Here is a 26,308-nt window from a genome sequence, read left to right as displayed (position 1 = left end):
TCTTCTCTTCACTTAATTATACTCAATTTCTGATTATCAATGAACACACCAAACTATTCAAATTCAAGACAATTTCTCAGAGAGCAAAAGAAATATTCAAACAAATCAAAATTGATTTTGAAAGAGTAATACTTTCAGATGCCATAATGAGTTTTGTGGAGAAATATGACCTTAGGATGTAACATAACCTCAAATATAGCAAAAAACTTGTTTTCAGCACTTTTAGGTTAGGATATTTGTAAAATCTGATGTGATGGAGCAATTCTGAGGTCGGATTTTGGAACTAACTTCGGGAAAGTAATGTCTGGTTTCTGGTTTGAAAGTTAAGTCACAATTTGTCGGCCTGTGTTCCCTTAGAATATTTTTAATATCACTTTTCTTTAGCGTCCAGTCATCAGTCTTTGTGAATTGGTTATCAAGCAACGAATAGAGCAAATCCCAATCTAATAAAAAAAATGCTAAATATTGTAGGCTGCCCTAAAAAGAATTATTACCTCTTTGCAATATGATTTGAATTGTCGAATGCAAAACTCTCCTGTTACTGTGTGCGTATATCATTTTTATAAAATGACTAAATTTTGCACTTACCTGGTGAACAACCACCGTTATTTATCAGCTGTTCTCCATCTTCATGACAATTTGTATAGTATTTATATAGTATGTAAGTCCTGGATACATATTTTTCTAGATTAGTAATTTTAGATGAAACCTAGACCCTAACGTCTATTTTAGGAGTAAAAGTGTGTTTTTACACTTTATTTTTAGTTTCATTGTGATAATAAATGAGCTGTAGAGAAATTTGATATTATTTTTATAAGTAGGCTAAAAACCTTTCCAGCAGTGTACTTAGCGAGAAACTGTTTGCATTGTAAATTGCAGATTTTCGTTAAAATATGGTTATGTTATGTGTTTACGCAACATAACCTCAAAAATACGTTTCATATTGTTTCTCTCGACTATGATGGCACTTTAAGATACCTCAACGAAAACTAGTAGTTTTTTTATTTCGTTGAGACACACCACCGAAACGAAAGCGTTATTTTAAAGTTTATGTTGCGGTTTGCACGGACACACCTAACTCTCATCTCATCACAGTCTAATGATGTAACGTCAATTGCAGGTTAATTTACGAATTTACCAAAATATAAGAATTTTTGCTAGTCATGGTTTTTTGATTTCCACCCGCACTTAGGGAATATTAGTTTATCTAGCCTTCTTAATATTAGTTAGCGTAGCTTGTGCGTAAAAGTTGTATATTGTTGCAACGGAAAAGATTTTTAATCTCGGCAAATGAGCAAAGTGCACATGGTAATAGATTATGTTAAGGGTCTATTTAAAAAAAGGTACTTCTAAAAACAGGAGAATTATAGTGATATATTTCCTGACTGTTCACTTTGCACATTATCAAAATTATATCCATATGTTTGTTAATCTGTTGAGGAATATTATCTGAGACGTCTTCCGACGATGCCAAATTTTTAAATTTTTACTAAATGAAACATAGTCGGGTCAGTGGATTTTTTATCTTTTATTATTATTGTTCGTCCGAACACACGGAGAAATAAATTTCCAGTTTGCAAATGGCCAAACGGTAAAAATTAAAAAGAATATACAGGGTCGGAAAGTACCGATGGTCCATCTGCTGTTACGTGAGAGCGATAAAGTAAGTCATAGAAATCCGTGCGATAGAGAAAGATGGCTATAATGAAGGCGTCTAATAGTCACCGCCTATTTCGCCCTTCCACAAATAAGAAGTGGATCTTATTTGTGGAAGGGCGAAACGGGCGGTGACTGTGAGATGCCTTCATTATAGCCATCCTTCTCTATCGCATGGATTTCTATGTCTTACTTTATCGCTCTCACATAACGGCAGATGGACCATCGGTACTTTCCTAACCTGTATAGTATGTTCCAGGATTGTTAAAGAGGGAAAGTTTTTTTAATTTGTGAAAAAATGCATTCTTTATAAAGTATGCTACTTGTTCTTATATTTCTTGAAAAATTTTAGTATTTTCTTGTTTTTATTTACAGGATGTTTCCTTTAGAAAGATAGCCAAGAGAAAAGCACTAATTTCTGTTAATTTGCAAAAAAAAATAATTACTTCATTTTATACCAGTTAATGATTTATGTTTTTGCAATTATACCGGAAACTAATTAACAAATTATAATTAATTAAAATCTATTGATTTCAAATTCCAGAAGATCATAATTAAATTGTAATTCTGAATTCTGAAATCCTACTTGGTAGTATAACCCTAGAATTCTGGGTTTCTCGAAAGTTGCCGCCCTGTAAGCAGTATAAAAAAAATTATACAATTTGGAACATTATGATACCAAGCAAAATTTCAGAATAACAATATATCCTGATCCTGAGCAGGCTTGATCTGAAATCAGTGGATTTTAATTAAATTAAACAATTCTGCACACCTGCTTGGAATGTCTAATAATATTTCTTAGTAACACCTTTCGATATTTCAGAAATTTAGAACGCCTGGATTCTGATTTTTATGTTTTTTTGTTTGTTTTTTTTTTATTGTACTGTACTTATAACTATAAAATCAAGAGAATAATTTTTAATAGTTTAAGAACAAGCAATAAATGTTATCGAAATATTAATGTTTTTTGTAAATTTCCAAAAAAAAGTATACGATCATGGGATGCAATATATACATGGTGTTAATTAAGTATGTACAATAAATTCAACAGATGATTATTTGAGTGATTTTAAGACAAAAAGTTCTTATAAACATTGGTCCGCAGATGCTTCGTTTTCAAGATACAGGGTGTTAAACTTTTGGAAAAAAATAGCTATTTCGTAAGTATCTTAAATACCCTTTACCCAATTTTGTTGTAACTTGGGAGTGTTACTTGTAGTGTTAAGGGGCTAATTTAACCCTAATTTGATTAGATGTGTTAAATCCAGTGGCGTTCCGAGCGGTACCTTAACGAATATTTTTGACAAAAAAAATGTACGCCAATTACTTTGTAATTAAAAAAAAATTTTTGGATTAAACAACTAAAAATACAACTTTTTTGTCTCTTGACTGTTTTTCGTATCTTGATTTGACAAAAGTTTAACACCCTGTATCTTGAAAACAAAGCATCTGTGGACCAATAGTTATATGAACTTTTTGTCTTAAAATCACTCAAATAATCGTTTGTTGAATTTATTGTACATCCTTAATTAACACCCTGTATAAAAACATGTTTATGGAATGGATCACTTTTATAGAAAGATAGACCCTCCACTGGCCAGATTATTACTTTGCCTTGCAAAATAATTGAAAAATTAGAACTTTATTGACTTTGCAGTCATTGCGACATTGCATTTATTCATTTTATTATGTATTTATCTGCACTTCTTTTAAGAGTTACGAATCTAGTTTGTTTTGTTGCTGTATAGTTTGTTTTTGTAATTTCGTACAAGCATTCCTATTCTGTTGCAACAAAAGTTATTTTTAAAATTAAGGTATTGAGCACATGCAGTTTTGCATTACAAAATTTTAATTTGGTATCATCTCGGACTTTGCACCTTGACTTCAATTATTATTCGTGAAAAATGGACTAAACTGGCATAATATCTTTATTGCCCAATGTGACGGTGTTTTTCTAAGAATTAAAACCATTTTTATTATGTGATTAAGTTGTGGTATAAATTTTAAGCTTCGGTAAATAAATTAATTACGTATAACCCTTACCTAGCGATTTTTCTTAATTTAGATTACTCGTACATCGTAAAGTGTCTTTGTTGAATGATACCAAACTAAATCAAACATATGATGTAGAATAGCTGCAAAATTGAAACAATTGACTGAATTTGAAAAAAATCTACTATGAGACTAAATTGATAAATGATTGAATGATTTTTTACAAATGTATATTTATATTTTTGCAAACATTATAGTTTTTATGCAAAGTTATATGATTTATTGTAATACTGTCATAGGCGTTAGAAGTGAATATGAACACTGCTGTCTTAGTAAGTTTGTGTTAAATGCAGAAATAAATGTAAATAAGTTGATTATTACTTTGTGTTTTTATTTTTTAATCATTTTTACCCATCATTTTATGTGACTGTACCAATCAACCACTTAAAAGAATCAGAAACATAATTTTTAAATGCATTGCAAGATGAGATGTTCAAAGATAATAGTACACCGCTCCCTCTCCCATACAAGCTCAAGGCTGATCCTTTCATTCTAATACATATAGTTAACTTAAAGTATATGCCTAAATGAAAATGTTTGAAAAAAATATTTTCAATTATAAACAGGTGGTTTCACATTAAATTTTGAAATTAGTATAGAATTGGTTGATTGGAAAATTTCTTGTGTATAATTCATGGCTACTCAACTGAAATCCATTGGATTATTTTTGTGAAATTTTGAAAGATAAAGTTTATGGTTTAATACAAACTTGAAGAAAATTAAGGCAAAGAAATCAAGAATATTTACTGACCTACTTCAAATTTATTATTCCGTATAAAAAAAATATGTTTGCCGATGATCTTTCTAGATTTTTAAAGAAATACATGCCAAAATTAACTGAATTTCTTGTATCAGTAGCAGACATGGTGCCTTGGAATTAATACAATGAAACAATAGAACTGTGCGTGTCAAAAAAATAAGTTTTGATATTAATATTTTTCGAAAAAAATCATGGCCTACTTTTACACAAAACCCCACACTGTGATCCACTTCTGAGTTTGGAATTTTTAATAATTGATTAATTGCACATGTGGTTTTGTGATGTGTTCTGACAAAAAGATTAGTTTTAAAATTAGGGAGTATATTTCATAATAATATCAATATGGAAAATTAATATCATCTTATACCCGCTTCATGAAATATTTTAAGTATTTAGGAAACTACGTCAATCAGTTTATTAAGCGATAAAGAAGGCCTTCCAATCGATTTTAATATTAGCATCATTACATTACCGCATCATCAAAAAATATTAAATACCTATAAACGGAACAACATTGTTGCGGCGACTGACTGGCGTTTTCGTTTTTGAGGACACAAATTACTGAACTATTATTTGGGGAATTCTGAATTAGTTCAGAATATAGTTTAGTGCGCATACAGTTTTGCGTCGATTAAGTATAAATTTTTCAAACAGTTTTCGATTTCAGAACCAAAACATCTCAGAGTTGTAGGAAATTTTTTGGTAGGTAGGTATTCCAAGGAATTATATAAAATATAAAAACAATTGACTTACATTTCGAAGATATAAAACAAACTTTTGTTTTTTTTTTAGTGGTACACTCTTTGAATATGAAACGGCATTGGAATCCCCAAGGCCCCTACAATATATTTAAATATATGTCTGCCATATAATAAAAATAAATTGATATGTCAAAATTATTGTAGAACGTAGCTGAAATTTTTGAATGTAACTGAAATTGGTACTACTGAATAAAAATTAAATCACTAAAAATCCCTAAAATCGACCAATAAATTAAAACCAGTTGTGTTGTCTTTAACTTGTAAATTTTTTTAAGCCAGGAAATTTCCAACACTTTTTGTATTATACACACCTATATAAAATTGTAAATTTCTTCATAAATTTGTTAAAATAAAGATTTTAGAAAATGAATGCATCTTCGAGAGCTCAACATCAATAAATTTAATAAAATTTCAAGTTCTGTAGACTGTCAACTAATGCTATGTTTTATTCCCTGTGTATACATTTAACGGAAACACACATGGACTTTAGCTTTATTTAAAAACCGAGCGGAATAACCGTAAATTATCAGCTGATCAATAGTTTTCGAGGCGGCTCAATCAACGTATAGACGACCCGTCCACATAACGCGTTTCGCCATCGACGCGATAAGCGTCTGCACATGGTCGGGAAATATCGCGGGTTACACAAATTCGTTTTTGGTTACAGTTTGGTGTCACTCGTTGTGAAATATTTCTCTTGTAAGTATATTCTTTTTATTTTAATTTTCTGCACTCATTTGCCAGGGTCTCAGTGAGTTTTAGTGTATTTGATCGATAGAAAACCTAACCTACCTATTTTTTAACTAGTGCTTCAAAGGCCGCATGCCCGCGACTGGCGGCATGCTAGATTTGAATATTTTAAATGTTACGAGGTGTCCGCGAAAAGATAGTCCAACATGTTTTGTATAAAAACTGGAAGCAACGTCTACACTGAATGGTAATGGTATTATGTGGTAAATTTTCGATAGGTAAGACGTCACTAAAATTTTATTAGTGCTAATAGAAAACGACAAACGATGCACCTTATCGTAGTACGATGATAAATTTTCAAATACAAAGTTTTTGTTTGTTTACATTTGATGTGCAATTTAGAATTAATATTTTTAATGTTTTTTTTTATACTACACAATGTTTGCCTTATTGTAGTTGTTAGTTTGTTATTTATTCTCCACGAAGTAGTAACGACTTTCTAAAACATCAACCGATGATTTTTGAAATTTGTTAATTATCCATCTGTTCATTTTTTGTTAACCTGTAATAAGTAATTAAAAAGTAGTTAATGTTTGACTCAAATAATAATTATTTAAGTAGACAAAAGTAGTATTTGAAAACCGAAATTCAAAATTAATGAAGCAAAATAATTATCCATCAGTCAAAACCATCTAGAGGATTTAGCGAGTTATAAAAGTTTTTTATTTTTTTTGCTCGAAAACGGCCGCAGATACGAAAACATTGCAAGTGACAGAAAAGTTTCTAAATTGAACAAGGAATTGAACCCTTGTTCTAGAAAAGACCAGTGGCGTACCGGAAGAAAGTTTGGGGGGCTAAAAGTAAGTCCGACCTCCAGAAAAAGTATCACCCTGTAGGTGGTGACGACTATTAGGCAGGGTTATTGAAAAAATTATTGAAACTTTAACACTGTATCAACGTTTTTTCTTAAAATTGTGCGCAGATTCCCCCTCCCCCCAAATAAAGACATACTATTATGAAACACCCTGTATAAATTAGAAAAAGCCCTGGAATTCGTTGAAATAAAAAATATTCAGCAAAAATAAAATCATCGTGAATCTAGAAAAACAAATAGTCAAATAACCATAAAAAATCATGAATGAAAAACAAATAATCCAAAGAAAAAATGTTATACTTGTAAATTTTGAGCAGTACAATTAAAATAGTCGTGCCTAGAGACACCAAATCTACTTTGCTTTGATGCTCCCCGCCTGTGCTTTTCTTGATTGTAAATAAAAAAAAAACTATTCCAATCTGAATTATCTTTATCACATAAATATATGTTTACATTATATTAAGAAAGGTCAGGTTGCGTTTTACATGCAGAGCAAAGTGAAGTAAACATTAGTCATGAAGCTCCCACAATCTCTTTAGAAAAACGTAAATTTCAAAATAATCAAATAATTTTACATATCTTTTATTAAATTCATTCAACTGTGTGACAAGCTCTTTTTAAATTGAAAAAAAATAACTCGAAGAAGGTTTTTTCGAATAAAGTGAAAAACATCTTTTTTTATATCACTAACCCAGTGCAGTGAATTTTTGTCTTTTATTTTTATCACTAACCAAAGCCATATGTTCAGAGATATTCGAATATTATGATAATATTTTTAACTAACACCTGTGTATCTTTAAAACCTAGTAGCTTTCGACCCTTGCTTCATTATTTCCATTTAATATAAAATGATAAATAGAACAAGTTCCTACGGTTATTATACAGACTTAGAAAACATTCTATATCTATATGATATAATTTAATTCCTCTTTGTATTTTAATCCATTTAAACTGGTGTATTTTTGTACAAATGTAGCTTATTGTTAGATAAGCAAATAATTCTTGGTATTTAGCAATATAATTTAATTGAAATGTACTGATATGTTACATAGTTATTATTAGAATAAAATTAGTCAGCACTTTTCGATTTTTAATGTTGCCTTTCGCCGAGACAGGTGTGTAAAACTTAAATAAAAAAATTAAAGTAAATTAAAACACAACCAATTAAAAGTAGAGTATATTTCCATGTTATTAAAATTTCTAGAATATACAGTACTATTTTTTTTTATTAAAATAGGAACTGACCTATAATAATACAAAGTTTTGCTACTGATTATTTTATCGTTTTTCTCGTTAAATTTTAGCGTTTGCGTTTGCGTTTGCGTTTAGTAGTTTCACACATAATGTATGTTTTCTTTTGATAGAATTTATGTAAACAATAACACTTGATAAAAGAGCTGTGTTATATACGTCAACACATTTTTTGGTCTATTACCATAAAAACAGTCATTGTTTTCTTTTAAGGTTTAGATCAACCCTCGTATTAAATCCACCTAGGATACCTATAAAACTGTTGAAATATAAAGAAAATATAAACTTTTGCCAAACAATGACACATGATTTACGAAAATATAAATGCAGTTTTTATATAAGTGTTGCCAAAAGTTACAAACCCATTGACATTATTTTGCGAAACGCTTTTGAGTTTCCAAATATACAGGGTGTTTCTAAAATAAGGTTCCAAACTTCTGCTGCGTTTATAACTAATTAAAATAAGCCAAAAAGTTCCTATTAACATTTGCCCTAAAACGCATCCTTAGGAAGTTATATGCCCTTAAAAGGGCTCAAACAAAACTGTTTTTTTTCAATATTTAAATTTGGTAAACAGATTTTTGTCATTTTTGGCCTAATAACTTAAAGAGCAGAGTAATTTTCAAACTCAATTTACTCGAAAACCATTGGAAATATCGATTTGGACAAAGATAATATTGTAAACGTAAAATTGTTTAAGATTTTATAAATATGTAGAGAAAATTGTAAAAAAATTGAAATAAAAAAAATTACGTGCCGAAAACCCCCTTCACCAACCTAAATGGGACGCATATGATTTGCATGTCGAAAAACGGAGTAGCCCATGTTATTTAACGTAAAAAGTTATGTAAGACCCATACATTTTTTTCTATTTATTTGCGACCGTTTTGTCAATAACAGAAAAAAAAAACAGTTTTGTTTGAAACATTTTAAGGGCATATAACTTCCTAAGGGTGCGTTTTAGGGCACATGTTAATAGGAACTTTTTGGCTTATTTTAATGAGTTATAAACGCAGCAGAAGTTTGGAACCCTATTTTAGAAACACCCTGTATGTATTTGCAGCGGTCTAGTGAAGTTTTATAGTTATAATCATAACTATCATGATAGTTTTTTGCGATGACAAAAAAAAATAACAATTTGAAACAGTGTTCAAGGAAATAACGTTGTCTTATGTCGATCAATAAACAAATTACCAGACCCAGTATAAAACTTGTAGATTTTATTTTAATTTCAAGGTAAAACAATTCCAGTTACTGGCTATGGTAATTGTTTTGCTTATGTTCTACAATAAAATATGGAAATAAGAATAAATTTGGAAGAAAGGAATTTACGTTTTTAAATGTGGTAGGTCGGATACTTTTTTCCATAGCTACAATTAACAATGTATCAATGAGAGAATTTCTTCTGTTCTCTACGGAAATAAAAATAGTAACCATAGATATTATTTCTCTTGGCATGGATCAAATGTGGTTCTCTCTAGTGTAGTTGTAATAATTATTATCAGTTAGTTAAAATGTATTTGTTAATAAATATAGTAAGTAACTTCATTTATGTAGAAGAAATAGAAAGCTTCAGTTGCTACACTGTCAAAAGACCTTCATTTGTTAATATGTAATTTTCCTAAATCAAGTTTTTACATTTTTTCAGGGTACCTTGTATAACTCTTTGTGAATAGCGTTCACTTCTTTTCTGCGCCTTACATCAGGTTTGCAATTTATTTTTAAAATTAATTATTTCTTCTACCTCCCGTGTCTTATTTCTTTGCCTTGTCAATATATTTGACAGAGAGTCATTGCCCTTACAAGGATCTTTTAGTAGAATCACGCCATATTCCATAGTAGCCTATTCGGTACCTACATATTCAAAGTCAAAAGTTTGTTGATCCTACTTATACATTTGACCAATAGTAAAAAATCTTCTAATATATCTACAGGACAAAGTTATGTGCTCATAATAAATAAATATATATTTCTTTTTCATTTTATTTACAAACCTAAATAGAATCAAACCACCCAAATAACACAAATATGTCCCAAGTATATCTTTAGAATATCTGGTGGCATATACCCGTATGTCCCAGGGACATATCCTTTGGACTATAAACTATTCTAAGGACTGTTTGAGGATGCCTGAATAACATATACCCCCGTATTTACGAAATGATACCTGTCGAAGACATACGGTTAATGTCCCTGGACTGGGAATAAAAATTGCTCGAGTAAACTTTGGACTCGAGGCAAAGTGAAGTGGAGGATAATAATCTTTATGAAAATTTTTTTCCAGTACATTTGCTCTCAGTGTAAAATTTATACATACTAAACTACCTTTTTAGATATTCTCTCTCATTCATTACGCCTTCATTTACGTGTTAATCCATAGATTTAGATAACGACTTATTGATTTGAAGCAATACGATGTCCAATTAACCAATTTAATAGTATTAGCACAAAAATGTAAAAATAATAAATCGGAGACGAACATTAAACATGTTAACAATTTATTTTGTAACCATTGCGTTATATTGTTTAATTATGTGATTTTTATTAAACGAATTGTTTTATTTGATTATTTTATTGTTGTATTAAAGTCACAGCCTTTGTAATCAGCGATAACTTTTACAAATATAACATTTTTTCGCCATATAATGAAAGTGATAACATCAAGTTGTCGATTTGGTGAAAACACGTGAAACATGTTCCTCGCGGTGTGATGTAATGTTATGAATTTTATATTTGTGAATTTATAATTTAATAAGTAAGTAAACGAAATGTAATAGACATTTGAAATACAATGTAATTATTTCTACAGATTTTTTTGTTTTACTTTTCTAAATGCCTAAAATGGGTGGTTTGCTATTAAATATTCAGCTAGGAGTGCAAAGTTCATGGATAATCCGTTTCGGCAACAACTGATGATCGCGACAACTTGATTTTATCTTTTTTCACTATATCCAACACATTTTTTGTTTTAAATTTTTCATAATTAATTGTAATCTATCCAGAAAAATGTATTCGCTTTCCACTAATATTTTGATGATATTTGTTTTTTATTTGTTTATCATTAAAAGTAATGTTACATACATTCAGTTGTTGGACATAGCTAATAAAGTTTACTATCTGAGATTTGATAATTGAAATCGCTAGGTCCTTTAATAATTACCAAAATACTGATTCGCTTAATGAAAACAAAATGTAGAATATTATAAAACTGCAGCTAAGGCCAACATTTTGGATAACCTGTGGCAGATATTTAATTTTAGTACTCCAAAATATTTGTCATTTAGCAAAGTTGATACTGCTACTGCTACTACAGCTACTACGCTAATGTCATGTGTTGATTTTCAAAAACAGTTACATAATTACATAAAAAATGTATCGATTGATATAATTAGACCAAGTGTTTCGTATATCCAAGGGTCGGTTGTTAAAAATGAAATTTATTTTAGTAGTCATTGAAGCTTTTCTCTTTTTTTCAAAAATAACGCTGGAAATCGATAGAGAATCAAATTTTGAGCAAAAAATATTCGAAGAATTTTTTCGAGAAATCAATAGTTATTCACGATTGAAAACTTGGAATTTTGAGAGAAAAAAAAATATTTTTTCAAAGTATTTTTCGCGAATATAATAATAACTTGTAGTACTCAAAAAGACCTTCAAAATGAGCATTTATAAAAGTTAATTAGAACAAAATCGAAGCAGTTATCGTCAAAAACAGATGGGTTGCTCATATTTTTTTAAGAAAAAATTAGCAGTAAACGCTATACCATTTCCATCAGAATTAAAATTAATCATAGACCCATTACAATTAGTTTTGTTTTAGTGTTTTTCATACGATCCTGAAGTTAGACCGGTTTAGAATGCTTATTTTTTGCATAATGTACCTACGGTAAAAGTTGAAAACGTATTTTTCATTATTCAAAAAAAATTGCCTTATTTATATAATAACTCTGAAACTATGAAAGAAAAAATAAAGGAGATACCGCCGCTTGAAGTATCCATCCAGAAGAAGAGCTTTTAGACAGTAATTCTAATGATTGTGAACATTAGTGAATTATTATAAGTATTAGTGAAACATTTTTAAATTTAAATTTAAATATACAAATAAAATAAGTAAAAAAATTTAGTGTGATTATTTATATGCAGCGTAGCCATTTTTTTATGATTGATTATATTTAAAAATCGATTATAATAAAAATATTTTACATTAATATTAGTAAAAGGGTAGTTTATAAGAGTTGAAAATGGCAAAAGTAAAATATTCTTTCATAAACAATATAAGGGAATTTTTATTTTAAATTATTGCACAATTATAGCATTCCAAGATTTAAAACGTATTTTTTTTTTTCATTTTTTTAGCACAGGGGTGATTTATAAGGGTTGAAAAGTGTTATGAGATACAAATTCTTTCATAAGCAATGAGGGAATTTTTATTTTAAATAATTGCATCGTTAAAGCATTCCAAGCTTTTAAAAAGTAATCATTTTTGTCAATACAGGTGTGGTTTATAGGGGTTGAAAGGGAAAAATTATTTTATTAGCTATAAGGTAACTTTTATTTTAAATAATTGCACGATTTAATCATTCCAAATCTTTAAAAAGTAATTTTTTATAATTATTTTTTGTATAGGGGCAGTTTTTAAGGGTTAAATAAAGGGTCGAAAAGATTAAATATGTCATAAAACATATTCGAGAACATGGAACATTATTTAATCTTTGTGCTTGAACAAGATTTTTATCAATAAAATGCTTAAAACTTAATTTTTTCAATTTTTTTCACTTAGGGTAGTTTTTACCCCTAAAAAACAAATTTCAATCGGGCTTATGTCACTTTTGAACTTGAGCCTAAGATGAGCCTTATTCTAAATTTTCATGTAAATCCATGTAGTTTCAAAGAATTCGGACGTTACAGCTGATTTTCAGCTTCACTATTTCGTTATCGTGAATGTGAATAACTACTTAGCAAATCAAACAATTCATCATTACCAAATCAAATTATAACAGTGAACTGAAATTTGAAAATCTGTTGTTTTTAAAAAATATTACCTAATTGTTTTACAGAATTGCGTTGGAAATTATCGTTTTGATTTATTAGTACATTCATTGGCTTTATTAGTATTTACATATATAGAAGAAAATAAAAACATATTTCGAAATTTTTATTTTATTTATTTATTTATTTATTTATTTATTTTACACCATCCAACATTACTGAAACGTGACTGAAACCATTTATAGGATGGGAAAAAACAAAAAAAATTATTTGAACAACAAATATACCAAGAAACAAGTTACAAAATAAGAGAAAACATATACATACAAACATTCAAACAAACTTGTTGAGTATTCAAATATTTTTTAAATGTTTTAAATTATTATCTTGGTATTTTCAAGAACAATTTACGACTTACAATTTTAGTAACAGAAACACAATTCCCCGTTTATTGTCTCAATCAATATGTATTGTTTTCTTTCAACTACAGAATTTTAAATTAACATTAATAAAAACATTCATTGATCGTTGATCTGTTGACCCTTCAATTAACATCTTCAAGGGCTTATTTCTGAAGTTAGTAAATAAAACACATTTTTGTAGTAGTTTTTTAAAATTTGTTCCAACATTAATTATAAACATTTATTTTATACGTTCTATTATTGATCGCGCAAAAGAAAACTGTTTTTAGTTTGTATTCGGATCCAGTTTTAACTGGTTACCAAGGGAACTGCTAATAATTAAGAGAGATAGTTGTAAAAATAGACCTTGTTATTTTAAAAATGTTTGTTCAATCCAGATCCTTAAATATTTATGTCTCTGTAGCGTACAATGTTCCGTGACTAATAAAAAATGTTCGTGTAAGATTCTGAGAAAAATGTGGGCTGCTTAAAGTAAATATAATTATAATATAATAATAACGCAAAACATTCCTTATTAAACCAACAAATGACATGCACAATTTGGGAATTTAGTTTAATAGTTCAAGGATCTATAGAACATTAAAAAATAATATGTTTTTTTCAGACACAGTGCGTTAAATACAAGATACAAGTAAGATTTGAGCATGCTAAAAACGCATTATTAGTTTTCGAGCATCTACTAGAGGTCGCTAGCTGCGACCTTACCTAGAGACAACTTATGACGTTTTTGAGGTTAGGTTTTTTCGATGTATGTCGTATATTATAATTATAATGTAATCTCACTCTTATTGAATTGTACCTTTTTTGCGAAAAATACAAAGTCACAAAGTCAACAATTCTACTTCGTAACATACTGAGTGTCTTGAAAAGAATGGCCCATTCATTTCCTATTACTACTTTATGGATGAAATAAACCGACTTAGATCGAATTATCTACAAACTGGCTTCCTTAAAAAGTTATGTTAGCATTAGTTAAAACATTTTTTTTAAATATTGGTAACTTTTTAGGAAATTTGACTTTTTTTAATATTTATATCATCGTACCAGTCGACACTGTCGCTACTGACATTTTTCTTCCTTCTATTTTTGTCTCTTATCTTTTAAGACGGAAATGATTACGACAAATCGCTTTCTTAAATAAAACACTAAACTAATTAAATTTGAACGAACCTTGATTTCAACGAAACATATTTTACACGTACCTAAAAATATTTAAAAAGAAAATAAAATGATAAAATTTTACTTGACAGATGTCATCTTCTATTTTGATATACAGGGTCGGAAAGTCCCCATGGTTCATCGGCCTTTACGCGAGAGCGATAAAGAAAGTCATAGAAATGCGTGCGATAGTGAAAGATGGCTATAATGAAGATGTCTAATAGTCAACGCCCATTTCGCCCTTCCACAAATAGGATCCACTTCTTATTCATGGGGACTTTCCGACCCTGTAGAATGTGTTACCTGTTAAAGCTAAAGAAATAATTAATAATATGTTATACAGGGTATTCCACCTACGCCCAATAAAACTAAAAATATTTTCTATACATGGCCCACGTGATTCAAGATAACTTTTATTAAAACAATTTTTTTTATAAATTTTACAGTTACAGAGTTACAGAAGAATCCCTCTTAGATGGAACACTCTGTATAATAGTTCATCTCAAATTAAATTTAACATAGGATTATGTATGAGCCGAAATTGTGAAATACTATTTTTCGTTCGTGCACTTCCAATGTGGCTCGTGGAAACCAATATTTTCATCTTTTGTTGTAAAATATACTATTTTCGATATAGTTCAACGTATATTGTCGCCAAAAGTGTACAGGTCCGGACTAAGACGCTTTGTATTTTCTACACAGCAGGGGTGATACTCTTCATTTTAATTGTTTCCTTTTTTTTCAGGGGAAGTAATGTAAGGTAAACAAAGATGGCGATCAGAGCCCTCTTTGGGGCATGGGATTACGTAGTGCTGGCCATTGTTCTGATAATATCAGCATCAATCGGCGTGTACTACCGATTTACAGGTGGCAAACAAAAAACAGCAAAGGTAAGTAAAAAAACTCCTATTCTCAAAACGTAGAAAATATTAAATAAGTCAGTTGTTTCCGCCATGTTATAGACACTATTACTTTATGTTTTATCACTAGAGTTCGGGAGACGCGGCTCTTAACAGAGTCGTACTCACTTCCTCTCCCAATTTTCATATCAGTCCTTGCTAGACTTTGTACGGTAGTTCCATACCATTCACTATCTCCTGTCTCAGTTTGGCACCATATTTTATCACCCTGTGTAACAATTTTGTCTATTTTAGGAGTACTTACTGGCTGACAAGAATATGTCCATCGGACCCGTGGCGTTTTCTCTGATGGCATCCTTCATGTCGGCCATAACTTTGCTGGGGGTTTCCAGTGAAAATTACACTTACGGCATCCAGTTTATTGTGATAAATATTTCCTACGGAATATTTACGCCCGTCGCAGCATATTTGTACCTGCCTATTTTCTTCAAACTGCAAGCTACCAGCGCATATGAGGTAAGTGCATCTTCACCTTCTCGTTATGCAAAGACACTGAAGAACGTTTTGCTTACATTGAAATGTTTTTGCAATAAAGTGTTTTAGTTAAAAAAATACATATAATTGATTTTCTGGATTACCTAAGAACAAAAACCGCGTGAGCCTATGTTTTAAACGGCTTAACTTTGCAGATACGGGGTGTTAGAGTTTTTAAAAATATAACATTTTCACAAATATCTTGACTCATACTACTGGAAAAAATAATTACGCTTTCATATAACTTTTTTTTTCGAAAACCCGATACTAACGGAGATACATAACCTCAAAGTTTAGTTTTTTTGTTTATAACTTTTTTAATACTCTAGCGGCTGTTTTCAAATTTAGAATATTTGTTCCTTTCACAAGAGTGCAGTTTTAAATAAAAATTTTTGCAAATTTGTAATGCCCAAATATAAAGGGCATGCTTTTGATAGGTATAAAAATAGCAATAACCTTTTTAATTTCAATTCTATAAAAAATTTGAGGACATTTCATGAAAAAATAGAAAATAAAAAACAACACAATGCTGCTCCTATTTGTCGAAAAAGCCCACTGATTTCGTGAAAATCGACATTTTATATTTTTTAATATACCAGTGATCTTACTTATTTTACTTATTTTATCATATAAGCGAAGTGCGCTGTGAAAACAACTGCTTAACTATAAAATAAAGAAACAGAGGTAAACACAAGGTATACAATGCAATGTTTGAATTGAGTTTTTGATAAAATTGTTCTTAGTGGTTTGGAAAACTGTTCTAATATTAAACAAAATTAAAAGTAGAGTTTGCTCTATACATTTTTTCCTGGGTACGTGGTATTCAAGATACAGGGTGTTCAAGTTCCCAAAAAAAAATATATTTTCGGTCATATCTTCATATTACGCTGAACGATTTGATTTAATTTTACATACCGTACCACACTATACTCCGCGGTCGAAATTATAGAGAGTGATTCAGACATAATATAAAAACACTATTACCATAATGCGTATAAAATATAAAATGATTTTTATACGGTTCAATATTATTTATCTTTGTGCCGCTCGCTACGCACATCGATATAATCTATAATCGTCTACAGACTGAGGTACACTGAACGTCGATCTATATTCTATCTCTGTCTTTTGCACTTGGTAGGGAATAGGGAAATGCTTTTTTAGTGGGTGTAAACGGACTTGATTTACCAGTCCTGAGAAACGTCATAGCATAAGCGTAGACGAGGGGTCTAATTCCATGGCTATAATAAATTTATAAATTAAAAAAACACACTCGCGGCACTAACGACTTTGTGTTTCGCCCTCTATAGGCGACATTCGTGCAATAAAGTACCTGGCAAATTTTAGCAGGTCGCTTCCACCGTAGTAGCCATTTGAATGGCATAGTGGAAGTCAGCGCGATAGATGGAGCCTTTGTGCTTCACGTACTAAAAAAACACAACTGGGACGTTTTAAAATGCTGTAATAATTAAAATGGATCAAAATGCCGATTATAGCAAACGGTAGAAAATATTAGATGTTATGTTTTATTATCTTTTTTCAATATTTTCTATATCTTGCTGCCTTTTACGCAGACACGCAAATGGATTTTCGTTCCCGGCTCGCTTCATCCCCCTTACTAGTCTAAAAGCTAGCGATGAGTCACTCTCTATAATTTCGACCGCGGAGTATAGTACCATACATAACTGTTCCGTGTGGCAGAAATATCGAATCAAATAAAATGAGTAACGAAATGCCACAAATATGTAAATAATTACTGACATTGTATTTAATAAATGTTATATTTTTCAATAACTTTAACACCCTTATCTTGAAAACGCTGTTTAAAACATGAATATACCAACTTTTCTTCTTAATATGACACGAGGAATCACCTCTTGAAATATTTTTACGTTTGTTTTCCCTACAAATATGGTTGTACATTTATTTAAAAAATTTATTTTAAATTTTAAAATATAATAGAACTGAATTTCTTCCGAATAAAGATTTAACGGTAATATAGTGCTATCCTCTAGTATTTAGAGAGAAGATTTGGGAAAACGGCGAGACTAGCTGCGTCCCTTTCCTACACCCTCCAAATGACCCTCTACATGGGAATAGTGCTGTACGCCCCTGCCTTAGCCCTCGAAGCTCTTACTGGAATTAGTCAAGTCACCGCTATCTTGTCTGTTGGTACGTAGATTTGTAAAATAAATACACAACTGTTCTTTTTAACGTTTCTTTTTTGAGATATTTACAGAAACATCTTAAGGACGCCATTTTTCAATTTTTCAGGTATAGTGTGTACATTTTATTCGACAATAGGCGGCATGAAGGCAGTACTGATGACGGATGTCTTTCAATCCCTACTAATGTTCGCAGCGGTCTTCAGTGTTGTAATATTTGCCGTTGTAGAGAAAGGAGGTTTTGCAGAAATTTGGAGGATAGCCGAAGAAGGAGGAAGGACAGATTTACTGAAGTAAATATAGCTGCTTTTATAAAGGGTGCTTTTTTAAATAACATACTCTATAACTTTTAACGAATTGGCCTCAAATTTGGCGTCTTGGAGTAAAAAGGCATTGTGCCAAAATAGTAGGCAGTCAGACTCATTCACAACATGTATACCCTTGCGACTAGTAAGGGGTGCGAGAAATTTTATTCCATGGGCGTACCAGTTTAGAAGGTTCCAAAAATTGTTAAATATAGAACAGACATATAAATGTGCTGATTTTGATGCTGCTGATGGAAATAGAAGAAGTATAACACAACGAGCTCTAGCCATTTCATCTACCATTTATATTTCATGTATTTCATTCCATTACTTTTGTCCATGCAGTTTTTATCAATTTTCCTATACGTCGACTATGGTAAAGCGCATTATCCATGGCAATCATTACACAAAGTTTGACGTGACCCAAAGTAGATGTACACTATTTTTGAAGTACTCTTAGCCTCATGGAAATCCCCTGTTCGCCTCGACTTTAACACATGGAAAGCATTATCCAAATATCCACATTCATTTCCGAGTACCTACTAATTTCGTTTCATTCACAATACACAGAGCAATCTTAAAAAATCTGCGAAGTTGATGTTAAAAATAAAATCCATGGATCTCCCTACGAATAGTATATTTCACTAGAATTATGAGTGGAAAGGTGACATTTTTGAAATTTATTTGCTTTGATTCATTGGTAGAACTGATTCATACGTCAAAAAACTTGACAAAGTCTGTAGCAGTATAAAACCACACTGTTTACCAATAAATTCGTGAATTAATTCATGAAGAACTTCGTCAATTTATTGATGAATAAATTGTCAATGTAAAACAGCTATTAGAAATACAGTGATAGAATGTTTGACAGGTTTATAACAATTAAGTAAAGACAAGGGGCATTCCACGCCAAATGGACCACTTTTAACCCTGACTCCTTTCAATTTGGCTCAAACTTTTTTATTGCTTTCTACCCCATTGAAAACTTCACTGAGAATTTTTTCACCCAACTCAAAATAAGTTATGAATTTTTGAAAAAAATAGCTTTTTTTAAATAACGTTTTCAAAAATTGAGTTATCGGGACGTTTTTTCTCCAAAATTTTTGTTTTTATTGCACTTTTTGAAAAAAAATAGATCAAAATTATCTTAACCTATCTTTACTGTTTTTTTTTCAATTTTCGATTTTCGAATTTCTTGATTACCATTTTTTAATTTTTTTTTTCTTATAAAAAACTGACATTTTTATAAATCCTCAAATTTTTTCAGTGGCGTTTTTTCCTTTCTATTTTTTTTATTGAGTGAAAATTTTTTTTTCAAATTTAGATTATTTCACATAACATTTTCAAAATTTTTGAATCCCAAAATTGAAAAAATTTATTCTATGCAGCGATTGATGACAATTTCAAAAAGCCAAACGGATGGTTCCAAAATGATTTATTTGAGTTCAAATGCGTCGCATGTCTTCTTTTAAAGCCCACTGTTCGTCCAAAAATGGACCAAATAACTATTTTTTTCTTCATTTTCTTTGTTTTTGGATGTAGTTTTCGAAAAACGATATAAAAAAATTATTCATAACGAGCTTCTATTTTTTTTCTTAACTTTTTCAAAAAAAAATAGAAATTTTTTTCATGTTTACCACTTTCAATTATTTCTTTCATATTTTTTTCAATTTTGGGATTCTATATACATTTTCAAAAATTTTCAAAATTGTGTGAAATAAGCTAAATTAAAAAAAAATTCAATCAATAAAAAAAATAGAAAACGAAAAAACACCGCTCTGAAAAAATTTGAGGATTTACAAAAAATGTCAGTTTTTTATAACAAAAAAAAAAAAAAAATACGGTACATCGAGAAATTTTCGTTTTTTTTTCGAGATTTGAAAAAAAACATTGTAGATAGTTTCAGATAATGTTGATCTATTTTTTTTCAAAAAGTACATTTAGATACAATTTTTTTTTAAACGTCCCAATAACTCAGTTTTTGAAAAAAGTAAAGTTATTTTATTTAAAAAAAAAGCTATTTTTTCAAAAATTCATAACTTTTTTTCAGTTTGGTGAAAAAATTCTCAGAGGTTTTGAATGGGGTAGAAAACAATAAAAAAGTTTCACCCAAATTGATACCACCCAATACACTTCTAGTTATATCTGAAAAACAGTAATCTAGTAATGCAATTGTCCCCATTAAGTTGGCCGTACCCAGGATGTTAAATTTGACATCAATCAAACAGAATGTACAAAAGTTATAAAGATAAACACCTTGTATAGTTTAACTAACATATTTTTCTACAGTTTCGATCCAGATCCCATCGAGAGACACAGCTGGTTCACTCTGATCATCGGAGGTGGTGTCACATTCTTATCACTTTATGCCGTGAATCAAACTCAGGTGCAGAGGTACTTAACCGTGAAAGATCTGAAGAAAGCTCAACAGGCCTTGTGGCTGAACTGGCCCATTCTGTCGGCGCTTAGCCTGAGCACGTCGTTCTCTGGATTGGCGATATATTCAAGATATTTCAATTGCGATCCGTACGACGCCAAATACATAAGCAGTTTCGATCAGGTAGATATTTCTGAAAATCGGCGCCCCACGTTGGGCGCCAAATTGCCTTTCAAGGATATAATTTGCTTCATTTCATATTTGATTTTGTAGTTGATGCCTTATTATGTGGTCGACACCATGGGCCACATTCCTGGACTTTCGGGCCTTTTCGTTGCTGGCATATTCAGCGCCTCCTTGTCTACGGTGTCAGCTGCAGTGAACAGCTTAGCGGCCATAACGATTGAAGACTATTATAAGGTAAGTGTCATGAAAGAGGTTTGTTATAAATAAACTGTTTTTTTAAAATTTTAGCCTCTACATTTGCTAATCTTTAAAAGACCCGTTGCGGAAAAACGTATACCTGTGCAGTTGAAAGTCGTTTCTTTGGTTTTTGGAATCGTGTGCATTGCGGTGGCCTTCTTGGCACAGTTTCTGGGAGGAGTCCTGCAAGCGGCTTTAACGATATTTGGGGTAGTAGGAGGACCGTTGTTGGGTTTGTTCTCTCTAGGGATGTTTACTACCATGGCTAATGAGAAGGTATGTGAGAGCTAAGCTCTCAAAAAAGGAGCCGTTTGATTTTACTAAAACTAAAATGTTCTCGTAAATATTTATTTGCAAATATCGATACAACTAATATTTTTTAGGGCTCTGTGACGGGTCTGGTATGCGGTATTACGTTTGCTTTAGTGATGGCTTTTGGTAATAAACCAGCTCCCAAAACTTTACCACGTACCACTGAGGGTTGTGATGATATTGTTAGTGCGATAAATTCCACCATCTCGTCGACGCAAGTCGATGATAGGTGAGTCGAATGTCTCCAAAAAGAAAAGATTTTCGTTGTAAAAGTGTAGCAATATAATTAAACCATATGGTACCATAAATTCTATGCTGATAGAGCATCGAGGCTTATGGTTTTTTATTTTTGAGTTGAACGTTCAACTAGTGCGTTGAAATTTGGAAAAAAAACTTTTAAGAGTGCTAATGTTATTAGTTTTGGACCATCTGCTAGATGTCACCTAATAAGAATGCATGTTCTTGCCATTTTTGCAATTGCATGAAGCCGATGCTCCTTGGTATGAATGTTGGTCAGCATTTATTTCTTTAGCCTTTTATTTAAACAACATAGTAGTGTGTAGTTGTTACGATGTCAATTGGAACCTGTAAATCTTAAAGCACATGACTGTATGCACTTCTCCTGAAATTTCTTCTTATGCTTTAACCTTGATGTGTCTCGTAATATATACTCGAATAGCAATTCGGCGAGTCCGGTATTGGTAAACTAGTCCGCCTGATATAGAATTGACGCGGCGGCGCGCTGGTCATCAGAGCAAACCTGTATTGGTCCACTAGGTCGTAAATAAATTTTTTGTATGGTACACGGGTTAGCTTTGTCGCTTTGCCACGATTGGATGGGCCGAGAACCGACCTGCCCACCTTGCGGTATGAGCCCATTGCAGAGCATTGCTTGGCGGGGTATGTTGTTGGTATAATACGTATTATTATTTATTAGTTGATATTATTATTTGTTTATATCGTAACCAGTAAAGGGTAATAGTTATTAAAATAAATGTTATATGTAACTATCTATAATTTAGCGTGATTTTCTGGAGACTCTTTGAAGCGGAGGATAACGAAATAACTTGGGAAAATCTCCAAATAGTGGAACCGGTTTTTGTCGAAAGTACCGTGAACTGGGGCTACTTTGATAATTGCGGGGCAAATTTGATAACATATGTCCTAACTTTTAAATTCTTAAATTACTGCGCAAGCACAAATTTCTTGGCGCGTTTGAACACATCATATGTTTTTCAAATGTCACACGTTTACGAGAGTGTAAGTCTTTTGTAGCGTTTTGCCGCGGTTCTTGTACTATAAGGTAAGAAAGTTTACTTTTAACGTTTATGTATTTTACGAAACCTCAGAAATTTTTGGTACACAGCTAAAGGGTTTTATTTTGGATCAATTTTCATTATTTTATATGAAATCTTGTTTACCTGGGATGTAAATATCATTTTTAAATTTATTTTAAAATCATAATCAGACCTTTCAGCTTTTCAAATGCTTCGTGGGGTAACTTTGATCGCCTGATATGGGGCAACTTTGATTTGATTTTTTGATTTAATTGAAAATTTTGTAGAGGTGTAAAGTGCCAATTTTTTATTCTTGCCGTTTTGCTATCGATGTTTCTAACAAAGCATGAAAATTAATGCCTAGTTTAAGTTTATTTAATGTCTAGTTTAAGTTTATTTTGTTCTTTTTGAGTCTGCTTCCATACCGATAATTCCTATGTGTGTTCAAAGCAAATTAATGTTTATTTAGATATTTTTCTAATCGAAAATATACATTATTAAGATAAAAGCGTATTTATTTCTTAATTTCTGGTTGGTTTTTACACAAATATGTTATTTTTGGGTTAGTTATTAATATATTTTTTATTTTTTATTAATTTGGACGGGGTTTCATTGAGTTTAAGAGCAAAATTTATCATTTATCAAAGTTGCCCCAAATCCAGTAAAACTTTGATCAGGCCTAAATTATTTTTTTCTGATTTTTGTGAAAGTTTATTGAATGCCTAATGAGTGCTAAGATTTAACATATAACTGTATATATACTTCCCTTTTTTTTTTGTTTCAAAATATCTCAACTCTTTAGTGAACTACAGTGAAAAATTAAAAATTTAGTGATCAAAGAAGCCCCAGTTCACGGTATCGAAACAAACTCAGAATTTAAAAACAAAGATTTAAAAATATATGAATGTTTGAAAATTGAAAATAGTGAACAATGTGATAAAAAAGTTAGGAAACGGATTAAGGAATTAACTAAGATATCCAAAGAAGGCCAATTTATCGCGTAACTAAAGAAGGATTTATCACGGTACAAAGAGGAAACGGAAAAATACAAAATTAAAGAAAATTGACGATTTTACCAGATGTAATGTGGCGCACAATTTATAATATGTATAAAGAAAATAAAGTTCCTACTCGAGATAAATTAAACGATTATCCTGATTATAATTATAATTCTTTAGATATTTTACGACATGCTTTATTACAATGCGATTTTAAACATAAAAAACTTGACAATCGTATAGTAATTATATGGTAACATAGCTCGGAATACAGTATATCTAGACGAGACAGGGCTAAATTTTTCTGGACGTCTATGGATTCCGTAGAATTTATGAATTAAATGTTTTTTACGGTTCCAATTGAGATCGTAACAACTATAACTATAATTGCGCTATAATAATTATTTGGTTTCACTATAAACACAACCTATATTTATATTTCTACAGAAACTTTCCAAAGCTCTCAGTTTCTAGGTTATTGTCTGTCACTTATCCTTCCATTTTTTCTTCCAGCGAGTATTTCTGGTTGTTCAGAGTGTCGTACTTGTACAACGGCGTATTCGGCCTCTTGATCACGACGATATTAGGTTACGCCGTAAGCTTCGTGACCAGGAAGATGGATGGCAGAAGGGTCGAGGATGAAAACTACGACCCAGACTTATTCATTCCGATCATAGCGAAGAAGTTGCCTGCCTCAGAAGCGCCAGTAAACCTGACGAGCCTGACTGAGTTGTCCGCTTCTGACGAGGACCTGAGAAACGGCGTGAAATCGAAGAGGAAGTATTAACGAACCGATAGATGTCGCTTAGATCAATTGCCTTAAAACTTAATAGATAAATTTTTTTAAGTTTTGATTATTTATTTTAGAAGTAGGGTCGAAAAGGTAATTATTTTACTTATAGGTTGTTTGCAAGGTTTTGTATTGTATGAGAACATACAAGGCGTTTTCTATTGTAAGTACAAACGTATAATTTGAATAGAATAATTTTTGTAAAAGAGATGTTTATTAATTGTTAACTGTTTTATATTTCCCTGCAAATTGCGTCTTCCATTATATTTTTAAAATATACCGTAAACATAAATAACATTTTTAGTTTTTACTTTAGTCTTAGGACGAGGTTAAAGCGCAAGATTTTTTTTTATAAATTATAATGAAATAAAAATTAGAAGAAATATATTTTATTTAAAAAATGCACAATATAAAATAAATATTTACAATTTGTACTTTTTATACAGTCAGTGAGAGGTAATTAGTATTTTATACCTAACATGCTACCTACTGTATTATAACATTTTTTTTAACTTAAATAAATCGTTTCTGGACAATGTAAAAACGTAATACCATCTGGATTAATGATTACATAATACAGAGTGATTCATAAACGGTGACCAAAAATGAAACCTCGTATTCTTTCGTGAATTTTAAGAGATGTCTTTCGTATAAAGTTTTTATCTAGGACACTTCGTTAAAAAGATACAGGGTGTTAAACATAAAGAAATATTTTTATTTTTTTAAATAATTTTAAAACTAAGTGAAACAATTTGAAATTGGGCACATGTAAACATTGTCTAAAATCTGAGACCTTTTCCTAAAATTTAGATGCTCCAGTGTCGGTATAAGTGGTATATTTTTCTAAATAAAATAGTACGACACTGCTTTACGGTAACAGTCATGATATTTTCGGATTCATCTTTCAATTTTCTACAAATTCCTATTCTCTTATGTTTTTCGAAAAAAGTCTGATTTTCGAGTAAAACTTAAAAAACAAACTGAAAACACTTCGATATTGGAATAAAATGCGGTTAAAATTACATACTAGGCTGCGATAGCAACTTTGACGTTCTGAGCAGTTAGAAGAAATAATAAATAATGCTCTTCATCAGATTCAAGCAACAATAAATTTCGAACAAATTTCATTTTCGTTACTAAAAATATGTCGCGCCTGTGTTTGTGGAAATGGATGTATTTTTGAGCATTTACTCAAATACTAGTGTTATTAATTTCTTCATTCGAATAAATAACCAAATGATTAGTGTCATGTCATTTAAGTAATAGTGTTTACAGTTCGTTTTTTAAGTTTTACTCGAAAATCAGGCTTTTTTCGAAAAACATAGAGGAGTAATTTGTAGAAAATTAATGAATCCGAAAATATCATTATTTTTACCGTAAAGAAGTGGCGTACTAATTTATTTAGAAAAATATGCCACCGATACCCTGTATCTCTGCCACTGGATCAAGTAAATTTTTGGAAAAGACCTCAGATTTTGGATAATGTTTACATAAATAATGTGCCCCATTAAATATATTTCACTCACTAGTTTTTAAATTATTTAAAAAAATTTAAACATTTTTTGAAGTATAACACCCTGTATCTTTTTAACGAAGCGCTCTATATAAAAAATTTATAGGAAATACTCCCTCTTAAAATTCACCAAAGAATACG

At 30.7% G+C, this 26,308-nt stretch overlaps 1 protein-coding gene across 2 annotated transcripts; it reads left to right on the top strand.

Moving 5' to 3' along the window:
- The first annotated feature begins 5,813 nt into the window (after positions 1-5,813).
- LOC108909431 (putative sodium-dependent multivitamin transporter) lies at positions 5,814-24,711 on the top strand. Of its 2 annotated transcripts, none has more exons than XM_018713767.1 (10): positions 5,814-5,928; positions 15,359-15,503; positions 15,768-15,989; positions 18,023-18,179; positions 18,282-18,465; positions 20,767-21,037; positions 21,128-21,274; positions 21,329-21,553; positions 21,661-21,818; positions 24,378-24,711. In XM_018713767.1, exons 2-10 carry the CDS (start codon positions 15,384-15,386, stop codon positions 24,649-24,651), a joined length of 1,758 nt encoding a protein of 585 aa, XP_018569283.1. In that variant the 5' UTR covers positions 5,814-5,928; positions 15,359-15,383; the 3' UTR covers positions 24,652-24,711. The 2 variants fall into 2 exon arrangements, with proteins under 2 accessions (XP_018569283.1, XP_018569284.1); XM_018713768.2 differs by lacking the exon at positions 5,814-5,928 and adding an exon at positions 10,712-10,799.
- The last annotated feature ends 1,597 nt before the right edge of the window (positions 24,712-26,308 follow it).

The sequence above is a fragment of the Anoplophora glabripennis genome, unplaced genomic scaffold (assembly GCF_000390285.2).
Source record: "Anoplophora glabripennis isolate ALB-LARVAE unplaced genomic scaffold, Agla_2.0 scaffold337, whole genome shotgun sequence".
Classification (NCBI taxonomy): Eukaryota; Metazoa; Arthropoda; class Insecta; order Coleoptera; family Cerambycidae; genus Anoplophora; species Anoplophora glabripennis.
This window is presented reverse-complemented; position numbering and strand designations above follow the sequence as displayed.